This window comes from Aethalodelphis obliquidens, unplaced genomic scaffold (assembly GCF_003676395.1).
Source record: "Aethalodelphis obliquidens isolate GAN/ISIS:26980383/991018 unplaced genomic scaffold, ASM367639v1 scaffold33, whole genome shotgun sequence".
In the NCBI taxonomy this organism is placed as follows: Eukaryota; Metazoa; Chordata; class Mammalia; order Artiodactyla; family Delphinidae; genus Aethalodelphis; species Aethalodelphis obliquidens.
In genome coordinates, this window is record NW_020837977.1 from 15,915,776 (window position 1) to 15,943,705 (window position 27,930).

The 27,930-nt window shown below is 49.0% G+C and overlaps 1 protein-coding gene across 4 annotated transcripts in view; it reads right to left on the reverse strand.

The window, feature by feature from the left end:
- Positions 1–448: 448 nt before the first annotated feature.
- The window catches only part of FAM110B (family with sequence similarity 110 member B), a 97,070-nt gene continuing 69,588 nt past the window's right edge, over positions 449–27,930 (reverse strand). For all 4 annotated transcript variants that reach the window (XM_027128052.1, XM_027128054.1, XM_027128051.1 and 1 more), the window contains one exon: positions 449–2,272. In XM_027128052.1, coding sequence (XP_026983853.1) covers positions 824–1,936 — 1,113 coding nt within the window. In that variant the 5' untranslated portion in view covers positions 1,937–2,272 and the 3' untranslated portion in view covers positions 449–823. The remainder of the gene's footprint in view (positions 2,273–27,930) is intronic.

Consider the following 27,930-nt stretch of genomic DNA (forward strand, 5'->3'; position numbering starts at 1 on the left):
AAAAAAAAAAAAGACATTCAGTATCAGCTCTAGGGTGGCCATTCTGTCAAAAGATTAACAGTAGAAATTTCTGAATCAACCTAAATCAGAACAATATCAACAAACCCCGCCAACACCCAACCTCCGGATTTAATCACCTTCATTGATTGTCTTTCCTTGGGGTCAGCATTACACAGAACCACCAACATTTACACACCGAATCGGACACAAAACGTACATAGCACCGCCGCCCCAACCCTTACTTGAGTACGTGACGAGCGGATGTCAATACCTACATGATTAACACCAGGGTCCCCACTTTCTTCCTCAGAAAGCCCAGCCCGGTTCTCTCTCGGGTCAGTCACTATCTGTTTGGTAAGCAGACCCCATTTATTTCCCCACTGTTTCGGTCTCCAGTGTAGGCAGATTGGCTTTTTTTTTTTTATTTCAAAAAGATGCTACTCCCAACTTAAAAGCCAGTGGATAAAACTTTTAATTAAGACACCATAGCGCGGGATATAAAAACACAGGAACCACATAAATATTGAAGAAGTTGTATACCGTTTTCCTTGTAAACAGTTTTGCTGAAGATCGAAGCCCTAGTGTGAATCTGGCCTGGGACTTTTGGCGGATGGCGAGCGATCGGCCAGGTTCTGCAGCGATGGTGGCCGAGGACGCCAGGTCAGTCCCCACGTTGGCGGGCATGCAACTTGAAAGACATTGCACAACAAGCAACACAAAGAGAGTGGAGAAGCTCACAACACTGCAAGGAGACCTCACAACCTCCATAACTGTCGAGGCACGGACAGAGACCCCCCCCTCCCTCCGCTGCGCGCTCTTCCTCTTACACGTGGGACACCTTCTGCGACTCTCTGGCTTGTTTGATGCTATACAACCACTTGATGATGCGAGCGTTTCTCTCGATCGCGGAGATGCCATAGGGCACCCGGTCATTGGCACTGTCATCGTTTCTAAGGTCACTGTTACTGTCCTGAGACTGTTCACAGTCCGAGCTGATCATGCTGGCGCTGCGGAAGTTGAGGGAGATGATGTCGGAGTTGGCGCGGGCGAAGTTCTCCATGCCCAGGGTTTCCAGCTCCTCGGGGTCCAGTCCGCAGTAGTTGAAGAAGCGCTCCACGTCGGCGTCCACCCGGAAGTACCTGTCGCTCAGGTCCGACTTGGACCGCTGGAGCGAGGGTCTCCGGCCCACCCCGCAGGCCGGCTCGGCCGCCTCGGCCTCGGGGGACCTGACCGCGGCCGGGGCGGCGACCTTGGGCTTGGGGGGCAGCGGCGGGGCGGAGCTGCTGCAGGGGATGGCCTTCAGGGGCTTTGCGCCCGTCACCTTGCGGATGTCCGAGGAGCTGTGCGACACGTGCAGGAAGGAGTCGGGGGCGGGCTCGAGCGGCCGCCGGCCCACGTGCGAGCCGCCCTCCTGCGGGCTGCCGCGGCCGGGCGTGGGGCGCACGCGCAGCGACTCGGCGAACGAGTGCCGGTGCAGCTCGGCCGCGTCGGCGCGCGGCGCCGGCCAGTTCCGCGCGCCGTGCTTGTGGCCCGAGCCCGCGCTCGAGCCCTCCGAGCTGTTGAGGATGTTCTTGAGGATCTCGAGCTTCAGGGTCTCGCGCGGCGCGCCGCCCTCGCTCTTGGCGCCGCCGCCGAAGCCCTTGAGCGTGGGGCTGCCGAGCGCGCGCTTGGCGCCCGGGCACACGGGGGGCTTGGCCAGCACGGCCGGCTTCACGGGCTCCTGCTTGGCGTTGATGACCTCCTGGCTCTTGACGTACTTGGCCTTGTCGGCCTCCAGCCGCTCCACGGCGCTGAGTCGCTTGGGGTTGGGCTCCGCCTGCCGGCGAAAGTAGTCGGGCCCCTTGTTGAGGATGCGCAGGGGCACGGCCGACGTGAAGGTGCCGGCGGGGCTGACCGGCTTCACCATGCTACCTGTCTGTAGGCTCTCCGTGGGCATGGCGGGCGCTCTCTCCCCGGCGGCCGTGGTGGATGCTCGTCTGCGCGTCTCCGGATGCGCCGGGCAGACACATGTGCGGGCGGCACAAAGGGCAGCGGACGGTCCGGAACCGAGTGTCAGCGGCGGCGGCGGCAGCAGCAGCAGCAGCGGCGGCAGCGCCTCATCTCCCGGCTCGTTCACCGCCCCGTGGCTTTAGTTTCCTCGCCGCCTCGCCGGCCGCCCGGTGCGGAAAGGCCCCAAGCCCCAAGTTCCTTTCAGCTGCTTCGCCGCCTCCTTTCTCCTCCCCGAAGGATGTGGGAGTCTCCTCCAGGTCTTTGTGTTCGACTGCAGGCAGAGCTGAAACACACAACAACCAACCGCGGGTTAGGATGGGCGAGTGACATCACGGCTGCAGCAACGGCGGAGCCGCGCGCCCCCGCCCCAGGGCACCCCGCCGCCCGCCCGGGAGGGAGGCGATCCCGGCGGCCGCACGAGGCCCGCGCCCCGCGCTCGGAGAAAGAGCGGCAGAGGGTTCCCACGCGCCACCTCCTCCCGCCGCCTTCCCAGCGGGGAGACCCGCCTCCCGATCACGCCCGGCTGGCATCACTTATACCCAAACCCCGGAAACACTAGACGAGTGCAGAAATGCGGGTCGTTCCCAGTTCATGAAATGCCAGTGGGTTCCTGAGAATCCCTTTCCTGCTTTAGGCTACGGCATCGGTGACGTCTAATATGCCTCTTTTGCAATGAAGCAAACCTTCAGACTTCTATCAATCTCTTCTAACACTTCAACAAGCACCCAACTCTTCAAAAACTGAAAAGATGGGCAAGAAACGGCAGTAGACACGAAAATATTTTTTTAAAAGTCAACATGTTTATCTTATTTTTGCCAACCAATATATTTGAAAACCCATTCTCCTGCGCATGGAATGTGTATGAAGTTCAACCCATTAAACACAGGCTTATTTTTTAACTAAAACAAACAAAAAGCCTAGAAATACTTCTAGATCAACCATATAAATAGATACTGATTATAAATGCTCCACAAATTTTTCACACAATGAGCAGAATCAAGTTCCTTTGTGGTATGTATTTTCCCAGATCCCCTAAAGAACTAAGAACACAATCGTAAGGTGTCAATCACACCTAAATATGTTACTTTATGGAAAACTTGTATAATAGGGAAGCATTCATGGGGCTTATTTTATGGCTTTCTGAACAACTTGACTCCCTCACCCCCCACCCAAGCCCACTATGAGGAAACACTCATCAATACTCCCAATATAAATCTTGAGGGACGCTTTCTACTTAGAGCATAACACAGTGAAACATTTATCTCTGCAGCCCTCTGAAGTCCAACCACCTCTCTGCCCATCACTGCTGGCAGAGAGCACGGATGCACGCATCAGCCTTCCAAAGCACTTTTCAGCATCTCTGGTTGTAACTAGGAGTGTTAAGAGAATAATGTAGTCAACTAACTCGTCAAATAACTAATTTACAAAATAAAGCGGTATCACTATGAAATGATCTGCTCTCAGGGGAAGAAAATGAAGTGTCTTAAAATAAGCTTGGGGCGGGCGGGGGGGGGCTCATATTTTTCCTTCACATCTTTTAAAACTCTTAATCTCTAACTACACCCATCGTCATGTTTTGTTAGAGACCATTTTGGTAATCTGCAAAAGGATTCGTTCTAATAAAAATATTTTCCTATGCAAGATGTAAGAAGCCCCAAGGTAATTCCTCCGTAATGATTTCTTTTAATTGTGCGGTTCTATTAATGATACTTCCATTTAGTTGAAAAAAATCACCTCCTCTCATGAAGATGAAGTAAGATTGTTTCTTTGAACATATTCTGAATGAAATACCAGAGGAGGAGTGAGGATTCCTCTGCAGATCCTCGGGTCTGCTCATCCACTACCCTGGGTACATCTCACCCGGAGGACGAGGCTGGTCCTCCAGGAGGGGGCTGGATCACCCCCAGGGCACCTGAGAGCCCCCTGGATAGGCCTTGTTTCTCCCAAGCGCATATAACATCTTCACTGGTTACCTCTGCAGCTTCCAAAATGTGTCCACGGAGGGGACAGTGCCAGAAGGTTCAGGGGCAGAGTGAAGGACACCACGGAAATCTGTGCCTGTGACCGTTGCGCCTAAGGACCAGGGCAAACCTCCAGCAAGTGGGAAGATCGCCCAGCGGGTGGCAGGAGGTAGAGCCTCTGCCCTTTCCCCTGGGGCCTTCGGTCCTCATCTGTGACAGGAGTGCTTGGACGAGATTCCCACTAGTCCTTCTCCCTCTAAAAGCACGTGGCCCTGAGGGGCTAAGGACCAGTGAGTTATTTCCAGTTTCACAAAAGGCCCATGGGAATACTGGCCTGTGAACTCTTCGATGCTCCCGGCATTCACTGTTCTTAGGAGAAGGCTCTTCACATGATGAGGTGTAGTTATCACGTGACGGTCACTGGCGGTAAAGCTCACGCTGGCCCGCGCGACCCTGTTCTTTTCGAATTCCATCATATTCGGACCGGAAGCCCCAAACGGCCACCGCTACTGACCGACTTTCCAGTGTGCCGAGCTGTCTGTCCAGGGGGACTTTGGTGCCGCTCAGAACGAAATGAAAGTCATCTCTCTGCACGCTCAGGAACGAGGACTCCCAGGCTACTTTCTAGGAAGCATTTCCCGGGAAGCTCGTCTTCCTTCCGCCCTGCTTTCTGTCTTCACGGAAAAGAAGGCCTGAGAATGGGTGAACAGAGGCCAGAGCCAGAGGACGGCCCCTCCAAGCACCCCCACTGTGCACGCCATACACCTGAGGAAGCAGTTACTAGACACAGAACCAGCGTGAGAGTTTATGTTAGAAAAACAGTAATCATTTGTAACTTTTTTTTTTTTTTTTTGCGGTACGCGGGCCTCTCACTGCTGTGGCCTCTCCCGTTGCGGAGCACAGGCTCCGGACGCGCAGGCTCAGTGGCCATGGCTCACGGGCCCAGCTGCTCCGCGGCATGTGGGATCCTCCCGGACCAGGGCACGAACCCACGTCCCTGCATCGGCAGGCAGACTCTCAACCACTGCGCCACCAGGGAAGCCCAGAAAAACAGTAATCATTTGTAACTAATTTACACTCCATTTCCTTTCTGATTCTACCCGTCTTCCGTCTGTCCTTCCTTTGTTATTCCCAATTTCCCTAATAACTGTCAGCACACTGATGATGTTTAGAAAAGACCGTGGTCACAGCTGAAACGTTCTAATTTAAACTCCCGGAGGTGAGGAGGAAAGCGTCTTATTAGAAGGCTTGAAAGCCACGGAAAAAGCTGTAGGAACTGGTTGGGTGCTACAGGATAATAATACGGTACAGTTGATGTTTTCTACCTGTTTTAGCCAACGCACTACTTCAAAAATAATGAAGGTGGCAAAGGATGCTCCTTCTCTTAATTGTGACATAATCCTTAGCTTCTGCTCTATTTTTTTTTTTTTGCGGTACGCGGGCCTCTCACTGCTGTGGCCTCTCCCGTTGCGGAGCACAGGCTCCGGACGCGCAGGCTCAGCGGCCATGGCTCACGGGCCCAGCCGCTCCGCGACATGTGGGATCTTCCCGGACCGGGGCACGAACCCCTGTCCCCTGCATCGGCAGGCGGACTCTCAACCACTGCGCCACCAGGGAAGCCCTGCTCTTTGGCTTTTTGATGTTCAAACAGTGCTGGCTGGGGTGGAGCTGTACAGACCCACCCAGGGTTTTGGAGTGTGGACTTCGGTGCGAGGCAGACCAGGTACATTCAAGACACCTGGAAGCCTGGAGCTACGTCGTGACGTCACACATGTGATAACCATGGCCTGTGTTCAGGGAGCACCCGGCACACGGTCCTCTGCTGATGGCAGCCTTGCCCAGGCCCCTGACATCAGGACAGGCCCGGGCATCGGTGGGAGCAGGCCTGAAGGGGCCTCTATGCCTCTTCATCTTGTTTCAGAAAACTTCGACCTCAGCCACGTGAGGTTTCATCAACAGAAGTAGTTATCCGGCCCTGCTTCATCCCTGATGGAGGACTAAGGAGAGAGAACACAAGCCTGAGGGAAGCTTCCATTCACAGACCATTTCGCCTACATTCTACCCCACTGAATATCCATTTAAAAATTTCATGAAAGCATAAAATGGATTGGAGAAAGAAATGTGGCAGGACCGACAGAGCGGCCCTCTGAGTCAGGGCAACATGCACTCAACAGCAGCCCGGGGGGTCATCATGGGCAGAGCTCCCCCAGCAGCTCCTTCCCGATGGAGGACCAGGGCCAGAGGGGTCATGTTATCTGCATGGGGAGGGCTGATGGGGCACAGAGCCAGCCAGGGGCAGAGGACACAGGGGCAAAGACACGGTGACTCCTGCTGGCTCTAGGGATGCCTTTCAAGCTTGAATGTGCCTGTGCATCCGGGGATCTGCTGGACACCCCGGACTCTGCATTTCTCACCAGACCCCAGGTGACGCCCGGGAGGCTGGTCCAGCCTTTGAGTGGCAAGAAGAAATGGAAAGAATCTCACCCCTGTACCAGCGAGCATCAGAGTCGCTGCTAGATGCTGGCATGGAGAACGTGAGCCAGGCTTTCTTGTCTCTTACATGAGTAAAAGTCTGGGGCTTTGGGGACATGGAAACAGCAATCCCAGAGAACTGAAACTTCCCAAACCAAAGTGGCCTGGATCCGTCTAACTTCAAATCTGCCAGCTGCTCATGGGGGCAGTTAGGTAGAGACCAGGACCTGGGCTGATGGGCGGCACTGAGGAGACCCAGCACGCTGGTCTCAGGGCATTTACAACCCTGGGGGCAGTGAGGGATAGAAAGTGAGCCGCCGTACACACAGTTTATGTGAAAAAGGCTTAAAGCCAATTTCCTGTAACCCAGGCAACGTGAGCCTCGGTGCCTCTGAGGTCAGTCGGATCACGGTGACTGTGGCCTGTGTGAAGGGGCCTCCAGCTACGGGGCTGCCGCGGGGAATGGCTTTCACAGTTGACACAGCAAACCCAGATTTCTGTGTGGTGTCTCTTGATTTTAAGATTTAATCATAGAAAACACCGTGGGCCATGTGCTTCTGGTAAAGAGAAACAGACAATTAACGCCTAATTGATCTTTACATTCCAGGCAGGAGGAGAGTCCTGCAGTTACAGCAAAGCACCCTGGGGATGAACATAATCCCAGATTCACCCGTAGAAGTTTCTCAAATATGTGAAAACTGGTCATTTCTCATGTGTTATGGCAGAAAAAAGGTGAAAATACTGCTTTAAAGAGGGAGTCTGACTAATTCCACTCTGAGTCACCTAAAATCTCAGTGTCTGGATCTCATCTATGAAAATGAATGTGTTGAATTTGGCGAGCTTGAAAATGCTTTCTGCTCAAACATTTTTTTTTTGGCTGTGTTGGGTCTTCGTTGCTGCTCATGGGCTTTTCTCTAGTTGTGGCGAGTGGGGGCTACTCTTCGTTGCGGCTCTCATTGCGGTGGCTTCTCTTATTGCGGAGCACAGGCTCTAGGTGCGTGGGCTTCAGTAGCTATGGCTCGTGGGCTTCAGTAGTTGTGGCTCGCAGGCTCAGTAGTTGTGGCTTGCGGGCTCTAGAGCGCAGGCTCAGTAGTTGTGGCGCACGGGCTTAGTTGCTCCGCGGCATGTGGGATCTTCCCAGACCAGGGCTTGAACCCGTGTCCCCTGCATTGGCAGGTGGATTCTTAACCACTGCACCACCAGGGTAGCCCCACTCAAACACTCTTGGAGACAAAGAGCAAAAGAAGCAATTTACCTTTGAGGTTAATAAGAACTCTGGAAGAACCGATTCTTCTAGTTTCAGATCACAAAACATGTACAATCTGGGCAAACTTGTCGCATGTTGCTCTCTAATTTTGGGGGGAACAGCATCTGTGCTTACTGATTTTAGCTGTAAGATTCCAACTTGACTGGGTCCACCTTCATAACTATATTCTTGGTTTATCCCATTTAAGAGCAGAGAAACCTCCTTATAATTGAAGTAAGAATGCAGTCTCAGGTGACACCGCTAACTTTTGAATTCTTTACAAATGTAAGAGAAAAGCACTCAAAATCGAAGAGTGCGGAATCTAATTCAGCTTCCTGAGTTGTGGGCTGTGTTGAATCAATCGATTAGTACCTAGTGACTGAGCAATTACATGTAAGATGTAAAGAAACAGGAAAGTTATGGCAATTTAGAAAAAAACATTCAAAATACATACGGTGAATATTAATTAAATAATGTTGATCAGTGTGGCAGGACTGTCACAACGCACTTCCCCACCAACCACTTCTCGGGAGTCAGACGGCAGAGCGGGAGGCAAGAACCGGAGCAAAGGCACGGACACGGGGCTTCCATCCTCAGGGAAGCTCTCCACTGAGTTCGTGGTTCATTCCAGAAACCTGAAACACACCCAACAGCCGGTGCAAAGTGCTGGTGGCGGGGGGACGGGGACGGACCTACTGGGGTGACGATGGGGCAGGTGGACTTTGGATTTCATGCGGAGCAATGGGGGAGCCCTAGAGGGTGATCATGCATCAGTGACAGGGTCAGGTCTGGAGTTCTAAGAGCTCCCCTGGCTGTGGGAGGGACCAGGACGAGAGCGGCAGCAGAAGCAGCTGCAGAGAGGCTGGGCAGAGCTGCCCAGGGGAGGGAGGGGCAGTGGGCTCTGAGCGGAGGCCCCCTGGGCACGGCCCGTGGGTCCGAATCCTGGCTCTGCCCCGTAAGGGCTGAGTAGCCCTGGGCAGGTCACTTCTCCATCCTGGGCCTCAGGTTTCCCATCTCTAAAATGGGGATAATGATGCCACCTACCTATTCAGGGCACTTGAGAAGGTTAAATAAGGGCACAGAGGCACTTCTCACTCATGTCACCCTAATAAGGAGGGGGTCTTCGGGGATGGAGAGAAGTGTGGACAATTTCAAGAGATGCTTAAGACCTGCACTGGGCCGAACTTGGTGTCGGTCTGGTTGTGGAGGGTGAGGGAGCCGTTGAGGTTGATTCCGGGCTTCCTGCTTGACTGCTGACACGTGGTGTGTGGGCAAGAAGCACACACTCTAGTCTAATCTTCCCTAGCTTCCTCCTCTGCACCCCAGGCTTGCGCCAAACAGAACGACGGCAGCCCCTCCGAACCAGCTGTGCACGTTCACACATCTGTCCTCCCTCTGCCCGAGATGATTGTAACCAGCAGGGTTTCAGAGGAAACTTGTCATCTCCTTAATACGCGTCGCAAATAGTTAACAATGTTGTGGCCATCGCGAAAATTATATTTAGAAGCAAGATGTATTCCTGAATTAAATGCTTAGTTCCGTAGGTTAAAGGAAGTAATGGCACTGCATTTGGAAGACATTAACTTAGCCATTTTAATTAATATGCCATGTTTTTCACCATTTTCCCTTTTCCTTCCCTTCTTAACACCATTCACTTTATTACCTCCTTTTATGCTGTGAAAATAACTTGTAAAGAGTGCAAAAGGAGAACAAAAGTGAGAAGGTAAACGGGGGAGTAACAAAAGCACGTATCCAAGAAAGACTAAATTTGCACACGATAAATTGAACGGAAACTAAGAAATGAGAGGCCCAAACATCTGGAAGCGTTAAGTCAAAACCACCGCCCTTTCAGGACCTGTTGTTTTTTTCATTTACTAAATGACGTGCCTCCTTGCTTATTGCCTGGTGAAATCCCTCAACATCTATAATCCTGATGGCTGGATCTTCTCTTTTCTGACCTCAGTGTTGCCATCAGCGATCAGCTCCAAGCTGTAAATGAAATAATCTTCTTGCCAACAACACTCTCACTCTGTATATTCTTGGAAACCATGGACTTGTCCTAACAACATTTAAAAACTTTTGATTCTGGTATCCTAATCATTTTTTAGCTTACTTTTTCAGTTGACTAGAGTAGGTCGTCAAATGTTACATAATAAAAAAATCTTTGCCCTGGGTTTTCATGATTTTGTTTTCATTCTCCACCTGTTGGGTAAACCATCTGTCCACTTTTCAGCAGGTCCTTTAAGCCTTGTTTCTTCTGACACATCCATTCCGTGCAGCCGGAGGAGAGAAATGCACGTTGGAGTAGCGAAGAGATGCCAAGAGGCCAGCTTTACCTTCTAGGCCTTCACGGCTATGGACCAAGGAGCAATGCCCTCCCAGGGCTCTCCTAGGGTGTGCCGGACACACGGGTGAGCAGCACACACTTGCACAGGCGTTTTGATAAACGCGTGGAAATTACTGACAGTCGTGGACTGTATTACGGCAGCAGCCTCCAGGTGGCACTGTGAACTGAGCAAATCTGCAGGGAAGAACGGAGGGGTTACAACTTGTTACCCACAGCGCTTCCCCGTGATGTCAGGGAGCAAAGAAGGAGTGGGAGACAATGTCACCCAAGGAGCCGGTATCGGGGCTGACTCATCTCTTTGCTCAGAGCTGTGGTTTGGACCTTGGCGTGCGCCTACCCTCACCCCAGACGGACTGAGGTTGGATTCAGGAGCCCTGCCCACCTCCAGAGAGCCTGACCCAGGTCTCCCGGAGCTGACGGAGACTGGCTGTAGCTGGAGTCTGAGAGGTCTAAAGAAAGAGTCTGTGCTGGACGCTCCACCCAGGACACGGGCCAGAGGCAGCTGCGTTTCCACGAGTACAAGGGTTTCCTAGGCCACACGTGAACTTGGGGAAAGGTGGTCTAGGGTTATCTTAAAAGGAACTGCGCCCAAAGAGTCGCCCGCCCCGAGAAAGCCAAGAGCCCTGCACTGAGGGGAAAGCCGTGAGCACCCCCAGCGGTGGGAGATGTGCGGCTGCCCCCAGGGAACCCAAAAGCTCCCAAAGAGAACGGGCTCTGGACTCCCCCATGCCCAGGGGATGACGGGTGTCAGAGCCGAGAAGAGGACCCGTCATCGTCTCCCCGCACGTCCACAGACCCCCATGGACCTGCCCCCAGGTTAGAAGTGATGCCTAAGCCGGAAAGGAGCTGGGAAACCCACAAGGTTTATTCAGCCCCCTCCTCCACCGAGGTTTCGAAGCCAACACAGGCCTGAGCTGGGAGTGGGGGGGGCCCAGCTGAAACAGGGTGAGAGGCTGGAGGTTTTCAGTCGCTCATGCCTGAAACTGACCTGAGGACTTTGAATTATTTAAGACGAACCGAAGAGGCTACGGGTCGTGTTGAGAGGAGAATTCAGGGTGCATTCTTAGGGCCTGAGAAAAGAGGACACTCGCTTCCTGTTCATCCCCTAATGAATCCAGGCCAGACAGTAGAACCGGTCCAGGTGGCATCCTTTGGGGTTTCTGTCTGTCTGCCTGCTGACGCGGAGCCCCTCAGTCCAGAGCCAGGTCCAGGGTTCAAGGTCAACTGCGTTTACTCCAGAGCCCAGCCACTCACAGCTCTGCGACCCTGGGCACATTCCCCGAGCTCGGTGTGCCTCACTTTCCTCCTGACGGTATGCTGACTGTATGACGCCTACGTGCGATGGGGCTGTCGTGAGAATTCCGCGAGGGAGCGCGTTGAAGGACCAGTGTGTAGCATCGCATCTGTTCAGGCGACGTGAGCTGTTGTTACATTTCGTCCCCCCTCATCAGGTTTCCAGCTTTACGGTCACTGAATGATCTTTTGTCTTAAAATGATTCCGCTGGTCTCAGGTGAGAGCGTGTGAGCTATTTCTGTCAAAGTGGGTCGACCACGCAGTTTCTATCTACAAGGTCACTCGTGTGACCCCATTTTTATTTGAGCTACAACAAAAATATGTGGTTTCAAATTTCAAAGCAAACAGCTGTGCGAGTGAAACAGCCTAGAGAAAATAATACAGCCATTATTAAAAATGAAATCAAACCTAAGGTCGATAGGAGAAAAACAGCCGGTCACATCTCAATCTGGGATGGAGTCTTGACTTGGACGTCATTCTCCAAGGTCATTTAGAAAACGCGTTCACAGGCTTCACTTTCATTTGTAAGTAAGTCCATTCTAAAAAGAAATGTCATGGGTTTCTTTTGAAATGCCCTACTCTTATTTAAGACAATTACAGGTAAAATGAAATCGAGAATCAGAAAAAAAAAAAAATCACAATTTCTGGTTCAACAGTCTTCCGTGGCCAAAGGCAGAGAAAGTTTTGCTGTAACAGGTCCACCAGCTTGTGTCGATGTCGGGGAGCCCTGCCCTGCACCCGAGATCTCAGAAGCTGGCACCACAAATCGTCTGGAAATACGAGGCTTGCGTGATGGACATAACGACAAGTAATTAAAAGCAGGGTGACTAGAATGCCTAATGACAGAATTCCAAGAGGACTGCTTGCCTTGTCCAGACAAACATAAAGTGATCCCATGACGGCCTCTCTGTCCTCTCCTGGAGGGGGCTTCACTCGGCTCCGTGTTCGGCTTGTGAGAACGTGCAAGGCACGGCCAAACTCTAGTGAGAGCCCCGGCCCTTCACGCAGGCTAGCCCCTTCAGGTCCCAGGCTTCGGGAGAACTGCTAGTTAACGTGAGGCTAAGAGTCAGCTGGCTCCCCAGCTAGGTTGACCAGGAGCGCACTTTCTGGCAGCAGCAATGACATCTCAGCAAACTCGAGGACTGTGAACGTTAGTAGCAGCTCATGGAGACACCGTGCAGGGCTCACATGCCCCACCTCATCCATCCTCACAGTTACTCCCTCACGAGGCGTCTGATCCCCCTGTACCAGCAAGAGGGTGAGTACCTGCATGTCTACGTGGATCTGGGGACCCGGCATCTGGTTGTCCCGCTGACGTGGGTCGTAGGCACCTGCAATTTGCATTTTTCTTTGGCTGTGTAAACTTGTACACACTCTACGGCAGCCGTAGCAGGGTGGCAATATAGACAGAACCTTTATTTGTGAAAATATTTTCAATTTCTAGTGAAATAAGTATGTATTAAATATGTGTGTGAATACGTGTGTAAATACATATGTGTGTAAATACTTTGAAAAAAATATGTGTTAAAACGGTGACACGGGCTTCCCTGGTGGCGCAGTGGTTGAGAGTCCGCCTGCCGATGCAGGGGACGCGGGTTCGTGCCCCGGTCCGGGAGGATCCCACATGCCGCGGAGCGGCTGGGCCCGTGAGCCGTGGCCGCTGAACCTGCGCGTCCGGAGCCTGTGCTCCGCAACGGGAGAGGCCACAACAGTGAGAGGCCCGCATACCGCAAAAAAAAAAAAAGGTGACACATATCAACTTGAAAGAAGGAAAAATAAAGCAGCATTTTGGGGGGAGTGGACCCAGTTCACTGGGAGTGTATTAGGAAAACTGCTATTTAAATTATGTTTAAAAATTAACCTGTTCATAGTGACCATTTCCTGTTAAGCACGTATGATGTAATAAAGGCACAGAGAACTGTACTAACGCAGTTTAAAGGTTTTACGATTCAATCCACCAACATCTCTAAAGCAAGTGTTATTATCCCCACTTTACAGATGAGGAAAGTCACGTCCAAAGACACCAACAAAGTTGTCTAAGATACTCGGCTACCGGGTGGCTGAGGGCTCCACAACCTCACCTGCATACCTACCCCTTGGTCCACCTCTCCATGTCACACCCTCATTCCAGCTCTTAGAAAGATGGGTGTGATGTAGTTCTAAATGGTTTACATTTAAATAATGCAAGTTCATTTCCATTAGGAAGACACACTAATTGTAGTTTAGTCCCGATGCTCGAAGATCTACTCTCTTGGCCATTCACTGCTGAGTACCGGCTTCCCCTAGCAGGAAGAGGAGGACAAGAAATCGCTTACACTTTTTCTGACATCAGATAATCATGTTACTTGCTTACAGCTTACATGCACAAGCAGAGAAGGTGAAATGTTTATCAACTCAGTTCCATTAATTTAATTTTCTTTCTTGACACCAGTGACTGCAGATCCATCAGAGTTAGCTGAGCTCTGATGAAAATCATGAGAGATTAAGAACAACAAGCAACAGAGACTGTGTTTCATTCTGTCTACGACACGGAGCATTTGGAGAGTAGGGAGAACTCACTTTTTACTGCCGTTTCTACTAAAGCCCCCAGCCGTGTACACAGTAGGCGCTCACTAAAACGGGCACCCAGCTGAACTAAAATGTAAAATGCAAAACCCTCAGTAGACTACCTAGCACGTTATTTTAGATGATAAACGCTCAATGATGCCCTCAGATAAAAAACCCAGGAAGCGAACCTCAGGATGCGCTGTTTATAAATTTGAAACAACACTCAAGTGCGTCCTTTTGATTGGAGAGCTTGGGGCCCCGGCCCACAAACGCACAGAAACTGTTTATTCACAGCTTAACGAACACATTAGCCCTGAACTGTGCTTAGAACACAAATCCAGTCCAAACGGAAATCAATACAAGGTAGAATTTTAAAGCAGAACCAGTAGGTTCTGCTTTTAAAAAAAAGAATGAATGAATACTGTTTATGTTATTTGCCAAGCAACACCTAGAATTATTTTCCATCTCTGGAATCAATCTTAGTGCTGGAGAAGTTCAGCAGTTTTTTAAACAACTAGTTCCTTGCCTCAAGTGTACTCAGAAAAGACAAACAGTATTTTTTCACTTTTAAGAATTCACACTGAATTCTGGGACAATTCAGAGTAAGACAGGCAAGTCTGTAGACACCTATTGTTGCAGCACATATTTTAATCTTTAGCACTTGACACGTCTCACATAAACCATTTTCAAGCCTAGAACGGCATGAGGTAACGCTTCACCACAGTCTACACTGGAAATGTCATTCTGGGGTCCAAGCGACAAGGAGCTCGGGAGTGGCTGATACGGTCACTGCACCTTGCCCAGGCCCGTTCCAGTTCTGCTCCAAGCTGGCCCGAGCGAAAGCAGCGGGCAGGTGGCCAAACTGCTATGCTCTGCGGCCACAGGCCCTCCCCTGCCTGTCCATCCTCCCCTGCCCCCAGGGCCCCCTCCTCCCGGGCACGGTCTCTGATGCCGGCATCTTCTTATTCTGCTCCCCGCCTTGGCATCCCCCAGCCCTCCTTTGCCTGGCCTGGACCAGAGCCTTCCAAGTGTCCCCAAACACACTGCGAAGTCTTTTCTGACCTCTCGTTCTGTGTCCCATCCCTCCTCCCTGGCACTGCCCTTCCCCCAGCCACGGACACCTGGTCAGCCCAGTGTAGCACCGGACCCTGCGGGACAGCAGAGCTCAGAATCTCTTGTAGGGATCCTTGTCTGACATGAATCCAGCGCAGGATGTGTGTCTGCCCCAATGCAAAAGAATAAAAAGCTAAAACTATCACAAAGCCTTTGCTTACTTCCCCACCTTCCTAGTCCCGCTGCCAAAACAAATAAACAAACAAAGCCAGCTCACTGAAGAGTCTAAGGATGATGATAATAAAAAACCTATATTAAAAGTAATCTTGATAAATACTTTAAAAGCTACAGACACTGCCGGATGGACAAAGCAAATCTTTCTTGAGATCTGAAAACTCTGCCTTCCATATTCCTTCCAACACAATACGCTTTTTTACCCTATTCCTTAATGCTTTTCTTTTAAAATGAAACTATCTGCCTCTATCTTGATTAACTGTTTCTCATTCCTGTTTACTAAAAAAAAAAAAAAAAAAATGACTCATCCAAAGTGAAAAAAGGGAGTTGGCTTTTAGAAATAGTTTTTTTTTTCCTCAGTCTCTATCATTGTTTAAATTTGTTTAGTGAGAAATGAAATTTTCTATTATTTTTTAACAAGAAAGAGGATTATTTTGCTCGGGGCGAAAGGTAGTTGTTGATGTTTACAGCTTCCTGGTATCTGAAGCTTTTGATTCTGGGCGCATCACTTAACGGCTCAGGAGAGAAACGCAACGGCAACCATTTATGGGGACTCTTCCCTCTGCAACACCTCCGGCCAGATGGGATGGACACCTTAGAATCAACACGTACCACCTGTCCCACTTAGCAGATGGGGAAACTGAGGTTTAAGTGAGTTGCCTGAAGCTGGTCAGTTGAAGGAGCAACCCCAGGTCCGTCTGTTTTCTAAACCTGTGCCCAGGAACAGCCCCCAACAAGCCTGGAAACGTCCCAGGTACAGCCCCCAACAGGCCTGGAAACGTTCCAGGTACAGCCCTCAACAGGCCTGGAATTGTCCCAGGTACAGCCATCAAAAGTCATGGAAATGTCCCAGGAACAGCCCTCAACAGGCATGGAAACGTCCCAGGAACAGCCCTCAACAGTCGTGGAAACGTCTCAGGTACAGCCCTCAACAGGCATGGAGACGTCCCAGGTACAGCCCTCAAAAGTCATGGAAACGTCCCAGGTACAGCCCTCAACAGTCATGGAAATGTCCCAGGAACAGCCCTCAACAGTCGTGGAAACGTCCCAGGTACAGCCCTCAACAGGCCTGGAAATGTCCCAGGTACAGCCGTCAACAGGCCTGGAAGCGTCCCGGGCTCCCGGGGTGAGAGGGGCTGGATCTGGATGGGAGCCTGGAAGGAAGGGAGGAAAGAACGTTAGCTGGCGCCCCCCTCCCCACGCCTAACCCGGAGGCTGCCAGGCCTTAGGCTGCTTCCAGAACAAAGCCTCTTTCCTGCTGTGGTGGCAGAATCTGTGTGCCCACTACCAGAGAAGCTGGAGTTCGCAGTACTTGCTGTGCCAGAGGAGAAAGCAGTGAGGGGGAGTTAAGAGGCGGGAAGATGCTCTGGAAACTCTGCGGGGAGACGGCATTCCTAAAATATAAAGAATCGGCCCACGAAATCCAATTTGTGGCAGTGACAATAAAAGCCCTTTGGTAAGATTCTCTAAGGAGCTCTCAAAATTTCACTGCTCCCTCTGTGGGAGGAAATAATTATTCTAATATCTTGCTAAGGAAATTAGAATATCTTCTGAACAACAGAAAAATAACAATCTAGCCGTCACCTGATTCGATAAAAATCAGACTTCCCTGCACTTGCCTGGGGGATTGGGCCTGAATCCTCCAGGCCACGGAGACCCACCCAATACAACAAAGACCACTTCCTGTGATCCCCCACCCTCAAGGGACAGGCCCCCAAGGGGGCATGTTTATACAGACCGAAGATCTAAAACGCACAAAGCACCAGTTATGTATCTGTGCCTTCAGAAAATAATGTTTCCTGAGCACCTACTCATGCCAGGCAGTGAACACAATGAACACAACATGGATGGAGCTCACAACTATGGCATAACTCAATGCAATTTGCAGCATGGTAAGTCCAGGTGCTATAAAGAAGGGGAGAACCAAGATTCAGCAAGGTGGAAACTACTGCTGATTTCAGTAGTGGGGAAAAGGGCTGCTGGTGTGTCCCAGGAGCTTTGAGAGGAGGCGAGGGCTGGAGGTGTCAGCAGGATGAACACAGGGGGTTTTCTTTAAGACGGTAGAACAACAGCACATTTGTATGTTGACAAGAGCGGTACAGTGGAAAGAGAAAAACCATCGCACAGGATGCAGGAGAGAGATTTCATACGGAGGCACTGAAAACGGAAATAAAAATGAGAAGCAGAACCCTTAGCACAGGGGTAAGTTCTGGCTTACAGGCGTCAGGAGGCTCTACAGGACTTTTCATACCTGGCCCGGGACATCGGAGGAGACCTCTGGAGATGATGACAGCGCTATAGCAGTGGCAGGGGCTAGCACTCCTGGGGGTGAGGGCAGTACCGGTACGGACCCTCCCTGGAGCCTGAGCTGGGCTCGGGGCACAGAGCACCTGCCGGGGCCGACGGACGAGAAGAAGGGCAGTGATGCTGCTGCAGGATACAGACCCAGTGAATCAGCAGTTACCTTCTAGTACAGTTGCTGAGCTGTCACAGAAGCAACACTCAACAGTGCTGGGAAGCAGCAAGTCCCCATTTGCTTCTCCTCCTGCCAAAAGCAAATCATTGGATGGATTCTAATTCCATCTCCGAGCAGAGAGAGGAAGAATGTACTGCTTTTGCAAATTTAAGGTTTAACCACGGGGAATCAGAGACCCCAGGGAAAAACAACTAAGAAGTCGTAGAGTATATAATAGCCAAGGAAGGGAATGCAATCCTTCGACAAAGACCACTCAGTGCCTACCATGGGCCAGGAGAGGCTGACGTGCCTGAGACGGAAGCAGTGTGGCCGTCACAACATTCACAGTGTGCCGGCTGCAGCCTGCACGATGCAGTGTCAGGGCGGGGAGATTCCAGGGAAGAAGGGCAGCAGAGCACCGGAGTGGAAACGAGAGGACGGTAACCCGTAACCATTCCGATGGTGAGACAGGGGAAAGGCATCTGGGAAACAAGACAGAGGACCTAGCGGGGTAAGAAAACAGCAAGGAGAAAGGGGCCCAGAGAGGAGGTGTGACCCCGGAGGACAGCGTCCTGGCAGAGGAGGGGCTGGCGGGGCCCATCCTCCAGGGTCTGGGGTCAGAATACGAGCTCCGCACTCCCAGCTCCACTCTTTACGCCCGTGTGACCTCGGGTCTCTCCAACCTTCGGGTTCCTCACCTGCACCACGAGGATGACAGCAGGAGCCCTTCCTGGTGTGTTGGGGGTAACACATGTTAGCCACTGTCCTTTGTAATGAGCTAGAGACAACGCCATCAGAATGTCACAGACTGTAGAGGCAATTTGTAGATCGATTTAAGGAAGAATTTTTAAAGAATTAAAACTGTCCCAAACTGGTATTAACTCCTTTGTAAAGAGTGAGCTTTACATCCCAGAATGGGCCTGTGCAGACAAAGCCTTACCATCAGCCCAAGAAACCTTAGAGGGGATTCCTGCAGTGGATGAGGGGGTGGCAGACGAATAGTAAGTCCTGTGATTCTTTGACACTTCTTCTCACTCCTGGTATTTAATTTACTGCGTTCAAAAGCAAGAAGACAGGAATACGGGGACAGAGGAGAGATGCAGACAGGAGGGAAGTTTGAAGATAAACTGTACGTAAGGTACTGATCACTGAACAAAGAGTCAAATGGAATACATTAAGAACGTGAAGTGGATTAAATCTCCCAAGAAACAGAGAGTAAAGAAGAGGAAGGTATGAGCGAGGTGGGGTGGATGAAGAGACAGCAGGACCCAACTGTGCTCGGAACGTGGTGGACCTTTCCTTCCGCTCTGTTCTAGTCGTCCCCGATCTGCAATACGGATGGTCTCTTATACCCTTTATGGCCTTGAAATTCTCATACTTCTTACGCAGCCTGTTTCCGTATAGAGAACGTGCAGAGTTCGTTAAGCAGCGCACAGACTCTGAAACTGCCCATGAGTTTACAGCCTGATGGAGGGAATCACTGCCAGGAACCATTTACGGGGCTGAGGGGTGATGACCAGGGCTGAGGAAGGGGCTCTGGTACCTGGAGGTCAGAGGCAGCCTCTCCTGTTACCAAGGGCTGGATGGTCCCTGTAGTAAACATGCTAACGGCAGTTATACTGGCGTGTAACATGTCAGTCTGTGTTTGCGATCACGTCACCCCAAATTCTTCAGAAAACATTTAGCCGGCACTGCAGCTTAGTAACCGACTTATGAAATTCTGCAGTCAGGACCTGGTATGTGTGCAAAAGGAAGCCATGGGCTCCGAACTGGGAGACGTTGCCAGAAACCACTTCGGATGCGATGCCGACGTCTCCAGTCGAACGTCTGGATTTGTGTAGTTTCTCCTCCGTTAGCTTAGAGGGGATCCGACGCTTCTGCGACATTGCTTGTTCTTTATTGATTTCTACAGAGAGGGGATTGGACTTCTCTCTTTTGTTTAACAGCCTTAAAGGTAGATGGAGGCTTTTAAGCATTCATGTTCATCTATTTTACTTACTAAGGACCTCTAGATCACTCCAGTCGCTGTTTCAACAACTCAAGGAGGTTAGAGCTTTCCTGTGTTTATATCTAGAAAGACATTGCAATAAATGAAGCCAATATATATACCATAAAGACTAAATTGCTCCCTTCACCAAGCTACAATTGACCATTAAAATAACACTTATCTTAGGGAGACACTGGGGAAAAGAAACTATATAAAAAAGCTATGGTCTATCTCAGAAAATATTTCAGCAGTCCATTTCTAGTCTTTGGAGAACTACTCAATATTCAACTTCTCATTTTTCAATGCCAGCTTTTTTTCAAATATTATGATAAACACTCTAAAGTGACCTATTTCCCCTGACACCTAAGAAAAGTGATGTGTCATTCCAAAATCCATTTCTCCCACTTGCAAGGCAAGCAACAATACTTCTATAGTCATCCTTATCTGCCAGATGGGAAAGTCTCTTTTAAATAAGAATTTCAAGAAAAAAAGTTACTCTGAAAAGTATCAAATGTTCCCTTCTAGCTGGGTAATCTGGAACAGTTCTTGCGTGCATTTCTCTAGCTGGAACCGGAGTGTAGACTGGGGATACTCACGACAGAGCCTGGCAGGGAACTAGGCAGTACAGTGATGTAAGGACTACAGAGATTCTCAAAAAGCAGGGTTATCTAAGAGGGCACTTGGCCTGAGACCCCTACAGGGACAGGAACACTGAGTGCAGAGCAGATTTTGGACCCAAGTGGGTCTACGTTTGAATCTTGCTTCTGTATCCTCTAGCTCTGTGGCCTGGAACAAGTAAATTCCCTCTAGGTACTTCCATTTTTCTGTCTGTAAAGTGAGGATCCTAACAGCACCTTCCCCACAGGGTGGCTGTGAGATGACGGGACACAGAGAACGGAAGGCACTCAGCATGGGGCCTGGCTCACAGAAGGCAGGCACTGTATTTTTACAGTAAACGTGACTGAAAGCACTGAAAGTACCTACAGGTATCACAGGAAAACCATTTCCCTGGTCAATTTATGGTTTTCAAGTCACACAGAAGTTCCAGATGTTCTTGTCAAAAAGAAATGCATCAAACCAGAATCTGTATCTACAAAAGATCTTTCTGGGATTCTGAGAGGCATCGCACTAAATCCGTTTAGCAACGGGGGAGGAACTGACGTCTTTACTGGATTGAGTCTCCCAGTTCTTTAACATGGTTATGTCTCTCCATTGACTTAGACCTTCTCTGATTTCTTTCATCAGAGTTCTAGAGTTTTCAGCATATGAGTCCTATATGGGTTTTGTTAGGTTTACACTTAAGTATTTCACTTTTTTGAGCCATTGTAAATAGTTCTGTGTTTTTAATTTTCGCTTCCATGTGCTCGTCACTTCTATATAGAAATACAACTGACTTTGGCGTGTCGATCTTGTATCCTGTGATCTTGCCAAATCACTTTTTTAGTTCTAGGGTTTTTTGGTTTGTTTTGTCATATCTTACTATCGAGAAAACAACCTAAGGCTCAAACTTTGGCCTCAAAATCAGAAAGACTGGGACTAAGTTTCCTAAATTGCTCCAAAATCCTAAAATGAAACTTTGCTTTGAAAAAAAGTGTTTTTCCCTTATTATGGTTCCGAATATGGCCTGGGTTGGGATGTGTCATTTAAACAGTACTGCAGACAGTAAGGCACTATCATATGAACTTACTCTTGCCCAGGCAATACCAAGGGGAAGGGGTAAGAGCAGATGAGACCAGAAACCAAAGAAAATTAATACATTCATGGTGCTTTCTGAAATAGTTTCCCAAAAATATTTTCACATAAGGATTCCATCATTCAAACAGAACAATTCCAGATTTCAATGGTTTCCTACTCTGAACTGAAGTGCTTTCAACTTGTTTTGATAAGAGATTAAGAGGTACAAGCTTCCAGTTATACAATAAATAAGCCATGGGGATGTAATACACAGCATGAGGAATATAGTCAATAGTATTGCGGTAACTTTGTATGGGGACAGATGGTTACTAGACTTACCTTTGGGATCATCTTGTAACGTAAGTAGATGTCCAATCACTACCTAGCACACCTGAAACTAGCATAATATTGCATGTCAGCTATATTTTTTAAAAAGTCAGCATCAAAGAACAGGATTTGGGGCAGAACTGACTGGTTGGTCAAACTTAAAAGGAATAAATCATTTTTCTTTTAAAATTCCTCAGTTTCTCTATAGTCTACCAAGAAGAATAAGATTCAGAAACATACTTGACCTTTCCTAAATCTTCTTCATTAATTCTATATTTTAAATGACCGTGCTAATAAAGATGTATATAGAGTGATTGGCAAAGTTTTAAAAACAACACTTGTTTTGTATACTTGAGTTCTATTTAAATGTGGAAACCTGTTCTAGAATTAGTGATGCTAAATGAATAAATAAGCAAACAGGTTTCTTATCCTTTGGTAGGTCTCAGAAACGCCCCAGGCCAGTTCAGGAGGCATCCCTCTTGTTTCCTACCTCCCTCGACACAGGTCACTAGGATATGGGCTATGACGCTTTTCTGGGATTTAAAGAGTGTAAGCAAAGTTAATAAAAAGGTCTAAGGAAAAAGGTGACTTGTGCAGTGTAATATGGAATCCCAATCTCTATTTAAAGCTAGCCTGTTAGATCTGTTTGGCTTTGAGGATAAATTTTTCTGGTAGACAGAGCAACCCAAGAACGGACCTATTACAAGTCCACTATGCCTCGCTATCAAGGAAGCAGACGATTTCACAGATTTCATAGTCAGAAGGGACTTGAAAGACCCCTCGAGTCCAATTCATCGTACTGCAGGGTGACTGAGTAATCCAGTTCTGAAGGTTCTGCCAGTATATATGGCGTCTAATCTGTAGAATAAGCTTAAATCTAATTATTAGACCTGTGGCCAAGAAGATGTCACTTGGAAACCCAGTCTTTTTTTTTTTTAGGGCTGAAAGCTTCTATTTTCAATTTCTCTAGGTTGACACTTTTATTAATTAACCAGGGAGCACCCTACCCCCTCCCCAAAATAAAGAACTGAAATAGATACAAGAGAGAGAAGGTAAAGCAGATTCACAGAGACATAAAAGAAGATACAAAATTAAAAACCCTTTTCCTCTATGGCTATCAAATCCTCCCTATTTGTAAGGAGTCGGAATAACACATTTTCCATGGAAATAGAACAAAATTGAATCCCTGTCGCAAACACTATTAATTAACTTAGAAATCCGCTTTTATTCTGTCTTCCAAAGGGTGTCTGTACACCAGGAAACTGTATCTCAGAATCTATAATCAGGACAACAACAAAACCGAGTCTGGCACAACTGACAAGTTCTCTCTCAATTAATCTTTATAAAGCAGAAGTCATGTGAATGATCAAATAATTTATGATCACTAACTGTACAAAGTCTTTACCATATCATGTCGATGGGTTACAGGATTTAGCTTCTTCTGCACAATGGTTTCTAAAGACGGAAGTATCCTAGGGGGACTATTATTAGCTCACACAACAGATGTATATCATTTGAATGATGTGAAATATACATAAAGAAAGTGAAAAAAATCCCAAACGTTACTTTTGGTTCAAAACAGTAGTGTGACTGCCTTTGTTTATCTCCTTTCATTCCCCGGACCCTGCTAAAATGAGAATAATAAAAAGGCAAAAAGAGCAAGAGACACAAAGCAGAAGGGTGACTAGTAACTAACCTAACGGGCCTTGGAAGTTATACTCTAAGTGTCTGGTGGAAGACTCCAGGGAAGAGCGGCTGATTTTTCTGGCATCGCTCCCACCACCACAAAGTGACAGGACCTCAGAGCAGCACAGACCCAGAGCGGAGGGTTAGAAACCCAGCTGAAAATACGGATCTTATGAAACTCCAAGCACAGTACTCACTGGCTTGAGATCCCACCGTGACCTCTGCGTGGCCCACAGGACTCCCAGGTGGGCAGAAACCAGCCAAAGGCAGTGTTAGGGGAACCACTGACTGAACCCACCCCCCACCCCGGCCAGGCTCAACAGTAGCCACTTGCACGAGTTATGTCACAACAGGAGGTCCTGGTAAGGAACACGGAACTAACAAGCTACCACCAGCCGGAAGAATTCGGGAAAGGTCAAAAGGAGAGAGGAGACGCCAGCCCACATGTCCTACCAACCTCCCAGAATCCTCCTCGCTGGAATCCACCCTGGCTGAGGACATGCCACCAGGAAGGACCCTGAGTCAGAGTGATTGGCCAGAGACAACGCGGAAACTAACCCCATCACCATAAAACCCGAGACTGCGAGCCACGTGGCAGAGCGGTCCTCCTGGGGTCCCTTACCCTGCTGCTCTCCGCCCGGGCGTCCCTTCCAATAAAGTCTTTTGTTTTGTCAGCACGTGTGTCTCCTCGGACAGTTCCTTTCTGAGTGTTAGACAAGAGCTCCCTCGGGCCCTGGAAAGGGTCCCCCTTCCTGCAATAGCAGGACTGAGTGAGTTATGGTGAAGGTGCCTGAAGCTCGCCTCCACCCCTGCACCCTCCCAGTGCCGGCGGTGGGACAGAGGGGGCTTTCCAGGAAGGAAAGCACGTTTTCCTCTCTGAAAAAACTGATCAGCCTTGGCTAGGGGGTGTGTGTTGGGACGCGGGGACGGGGCACCTACTGAGGTTTAGGGGTTCCAGTTTGGAGAAAGCTGGCTCAGCGTGTGATCCCATCCAGTGCGTCCCGCCATCAACAACCCTCACCTTCACACACCGAGCTCCCCACCCGATGCTCGATGCTCAGCAGCTCCCTTGTAAGTGTTAACGGTCAGTCAAGCATCTAACGTGAAAGCTGGAGACTCAAGTCATCAAACAGAAACAAAAAAAGAAACTGGGAAGAAAATGAGAAATTTAAAGGGCATTTGATGAAAACTTCGAAAAGTCAAGGATATCGTCTAGAAAAATAAGGGAGGCTACGGAAGCCCTAAGATAAAAACCTGATGTTCTTAAAAAAAATTTAAGAAGAGGCAAAAATAAGAGTTGGAAATGAAATATTTAATTGAAATAAAGATTTCTTCCATAGGAGGATTTGAAGGAAAATCAAGGAAATCTCTCAGAAAGTTGAGCAAAAGAACAGAGGTTAGAAAATGGGGAAGAAAAGATGACAAAGATGCGAGTCTCCATCCAGAAGGTCCAATATTCAAATAATTAAAAACTCTAGGCAAAGAGATCACAGAATATGGAAGGGGAGAGATTATTTAAGAAATAACACTAAAAAGTTAGTCAGATGGAAGGGTCCAGCAATCCAGAGGCAGAAATAGCAGAGTCCAAAGAATAAAGACGCAAATAAAAAAAGTCCACAGTAAGACTCATGTGGCTGTGAAATTTCAGGTCATTAGGATAAAGAGGTCTCACAAAGCAGGATACATAAGGCGCCCGAATGCCCTGGACTTCTTAAGGGCACACTAGATTCTAGAAAACAATGGCACAAAAGTCTTCACAAGGGAGGGAAAATACTTTTTAGCCTCAAGTTTTATGTCCAGGTCATCCTTCTTCAAGCACAAGGACAGAATAAAGACACTTTTCAGACATGTAAGAATTCAAAAATAGACCTCCCAGGCACTGAGGCTTACAGAGGATGTGCTTTGTCAGATGGGGGTATAAACCTGGAAGGAAAAGATACAGCCACCCAAGAAAAGAGGCGGGGGTTCCTTCCCCCCGCCACACACCGCGTCTCAAGAAGCAGCCAAGGTCGGTTCTCGGGTTCTGTCGACGAGAAGTTACAGCAGCTGTTGAGCAGCTCAGAGCAACTGGGCTTGGAATGGCCCCGGGAGAAAACGCTCCAATACTGTGTGAGTATTGGTGAAATACTGTTCAGAGGCATATGGCAGAAATGTTGGAACATTCGGGATACAGACTGACTCTAGGTAGATTAGAAAGTAAGGTAAAAGACAGAAAGAGGCCACGAGGAACTCTACAAAACAGGACAGTGTTTGAAAAGAAGAATTCGGTTGTAGCACATCAACTAATTGTGTACATAGCGGAGTGTGTGGTTATGTCACGCCGTTCCTAATCAAGTTAACGTAAAACATAAACTAATTATAAAGACTACACGTTATACAATTTCTGCTGTCTGGCTATTCCCTGGGCAATTAATTCAAGTGATAAAACAATAGAAAGTGAGCTTGAAACGCTGCACCTGCGTACAGTACAGATGAAATTTTTTAGCTGCGAAACTTCATATAGAGAGCATTCTCAGATAGATGTTTGGGACCTGGGACCCTAACGGTGAATACAATTCAAATCGCTTTCTCTTGATGTGATGATCTTTACGACACTTCTCAGACCCACGTTAGGATAAACCAAAGCCTTTAGTATGTGTCTCTGTCAGTGAGACAATTTAAGCTGCATCTGCGGTGTGTGCACAGGGACAGAGGAGTCCAGGACCCACTGGCTCACCTCATTCCCGTCCCTGCTCTGATGTCACCTCTTCCCTCCAGCAGTCGCGGCACTTGGTCTCCCATCGCTCCCCATCCTCTCACAATGCTTATTTTTCTGCACAAACCTGTCACGGACTGAACTCTTACTCCTTTATCATCTGTCTCCTGCCTCAGAACGCAAGCCCCACGAGGACATCACAGCCTCTGTTAGTCCCCTCAGTATCTCCAGGGGGCGTCGTTAATATTCAAATGACTGAATGGTCAAATGGGAAGAAGGGGGAGACACGTGGTTCTCACACGCCTCCAAAGCAGCTTCCACCGAGCACCCCTAACCTGGGGCTTCTCCTGGGGGGCGCTCTGAACACTAGTCCTCAGGCTCCACTCACGGGTTGTTGCCCGGATGGACGAGGCACGTGTCTGATGGACGATGACCTTGGATGACTGATCCCAGCCTGCCCTCCCGTGTTTTACAGAACTCCCCCGACTCACATCCCTTCTGTTTCCCCACCTCAGGAACTGCATGGATCCCAGAGGCGTGCACTTAAAATGCCAGATTCTTTACCACTCCGCTCTTGGGTGGGTAAGTCAAAACCGTCAACAATATGGGCTGGTAATCCCCCTTTGAGTTCTCGACCACTGAACCTGGGCTGCAACAAAGGGGCAGCTACTTCTGGGGTGGGATCCTGCCATCTGTAAGCACGTGTTCTGATTCAAAAATAAACTACAGACAAAGAAGTTACCTGTTGAAATACGAGGCGTCCTTCCCGAGGTGCCCCGCCTGGGATTTCTCCTGCTAGATACTGAGTGTCACTGGGTTATTTTCTTATTCCTATATCCCCCATCACTCTTCACTAAACTGTTTAACCATCCTGTCAAACACTTAACAGGATAATTCAGACCAGGAGACCTAGGTCAGGAAGATCAAAAGGGAAGCACCCAGAAAAAGGGATGCGTAATGAAGATTTCCCAAAGCCATGTCAGGGGGAAGGCAGTGCGTTACATTCAGGGCACCCTGCATAATGATAAAGTATTTATGGGCACAGGCAGTTTGGCTAGCTTCTTTAAACGTGCTCAGGCCACGTGCCTTAGCAGAAGGTGCCCTTGGAGTCAGGGACACAAGTGTGGGAAGCAGGGTGTTTTGCTCACTATCTCAGTGACAGCACAAATGCTGACCGGACGTAAGCATGAACTTGGCTTGACCCTGGGCTCCATCGCTCACTGGCTGTATGTCCCTGAAGCAGGTTATTTACCTATACCAGAGCCTCGGCTTTCTTGACAGTAAAAGAACGGCACACACAAGCTACCTTACCGGATGCCTGCGGGTTGAAAACGAGGTAACAGGTGCAAAGCTCTTAGCAGGATGCTGAGAATGGTAAACACACACCAGAGCCAGGCCACACTCCTGCCCAAGTGCAGCCGGAGAAGCAGCACAGCCTGCGGTGTCTGCTAACGGGCCATCAGGAGGGACCAGGGCCTTTGGAGTTCTCTGAATACGTTCTATGGCCACTGCCACAAGAAGGCTACAAGGACCCCCATGAAAAGTAAAGACTCTATCTCAACCCTTACCAGTGAGAAGCAAGTCATTTGCTGTGTTAGCTCTCCTATCCCGATGAGAAACTGTTTCCGCCTCAACCTCAAATTAAGAGAAACATTCACTTTCTTCAGTGAGGCTGCCCCATCTTTATTCCTCCGTCCTGGGTTGAGTCCTGCTGTGGAGAAGAGGCGTGTGGATGGGCACATCTCAGAGTTTTGGGAGGATGCCATTATCCCACGTGTTCAGAAAAATCACGAGTAACATTCACTCTGAATGTTTAAAGTAACTTATGTCTGTAGGCAGTGTTAAAATGAGAATTGAAAGATGAGATTGTAAGGCTAGGAGCACAAATATGGTTGAGTGGTTTTTAAAATGTTATCATTATTATTATTGTTACTTGTTTTAGAATAGCAAAGGGAAACTATTG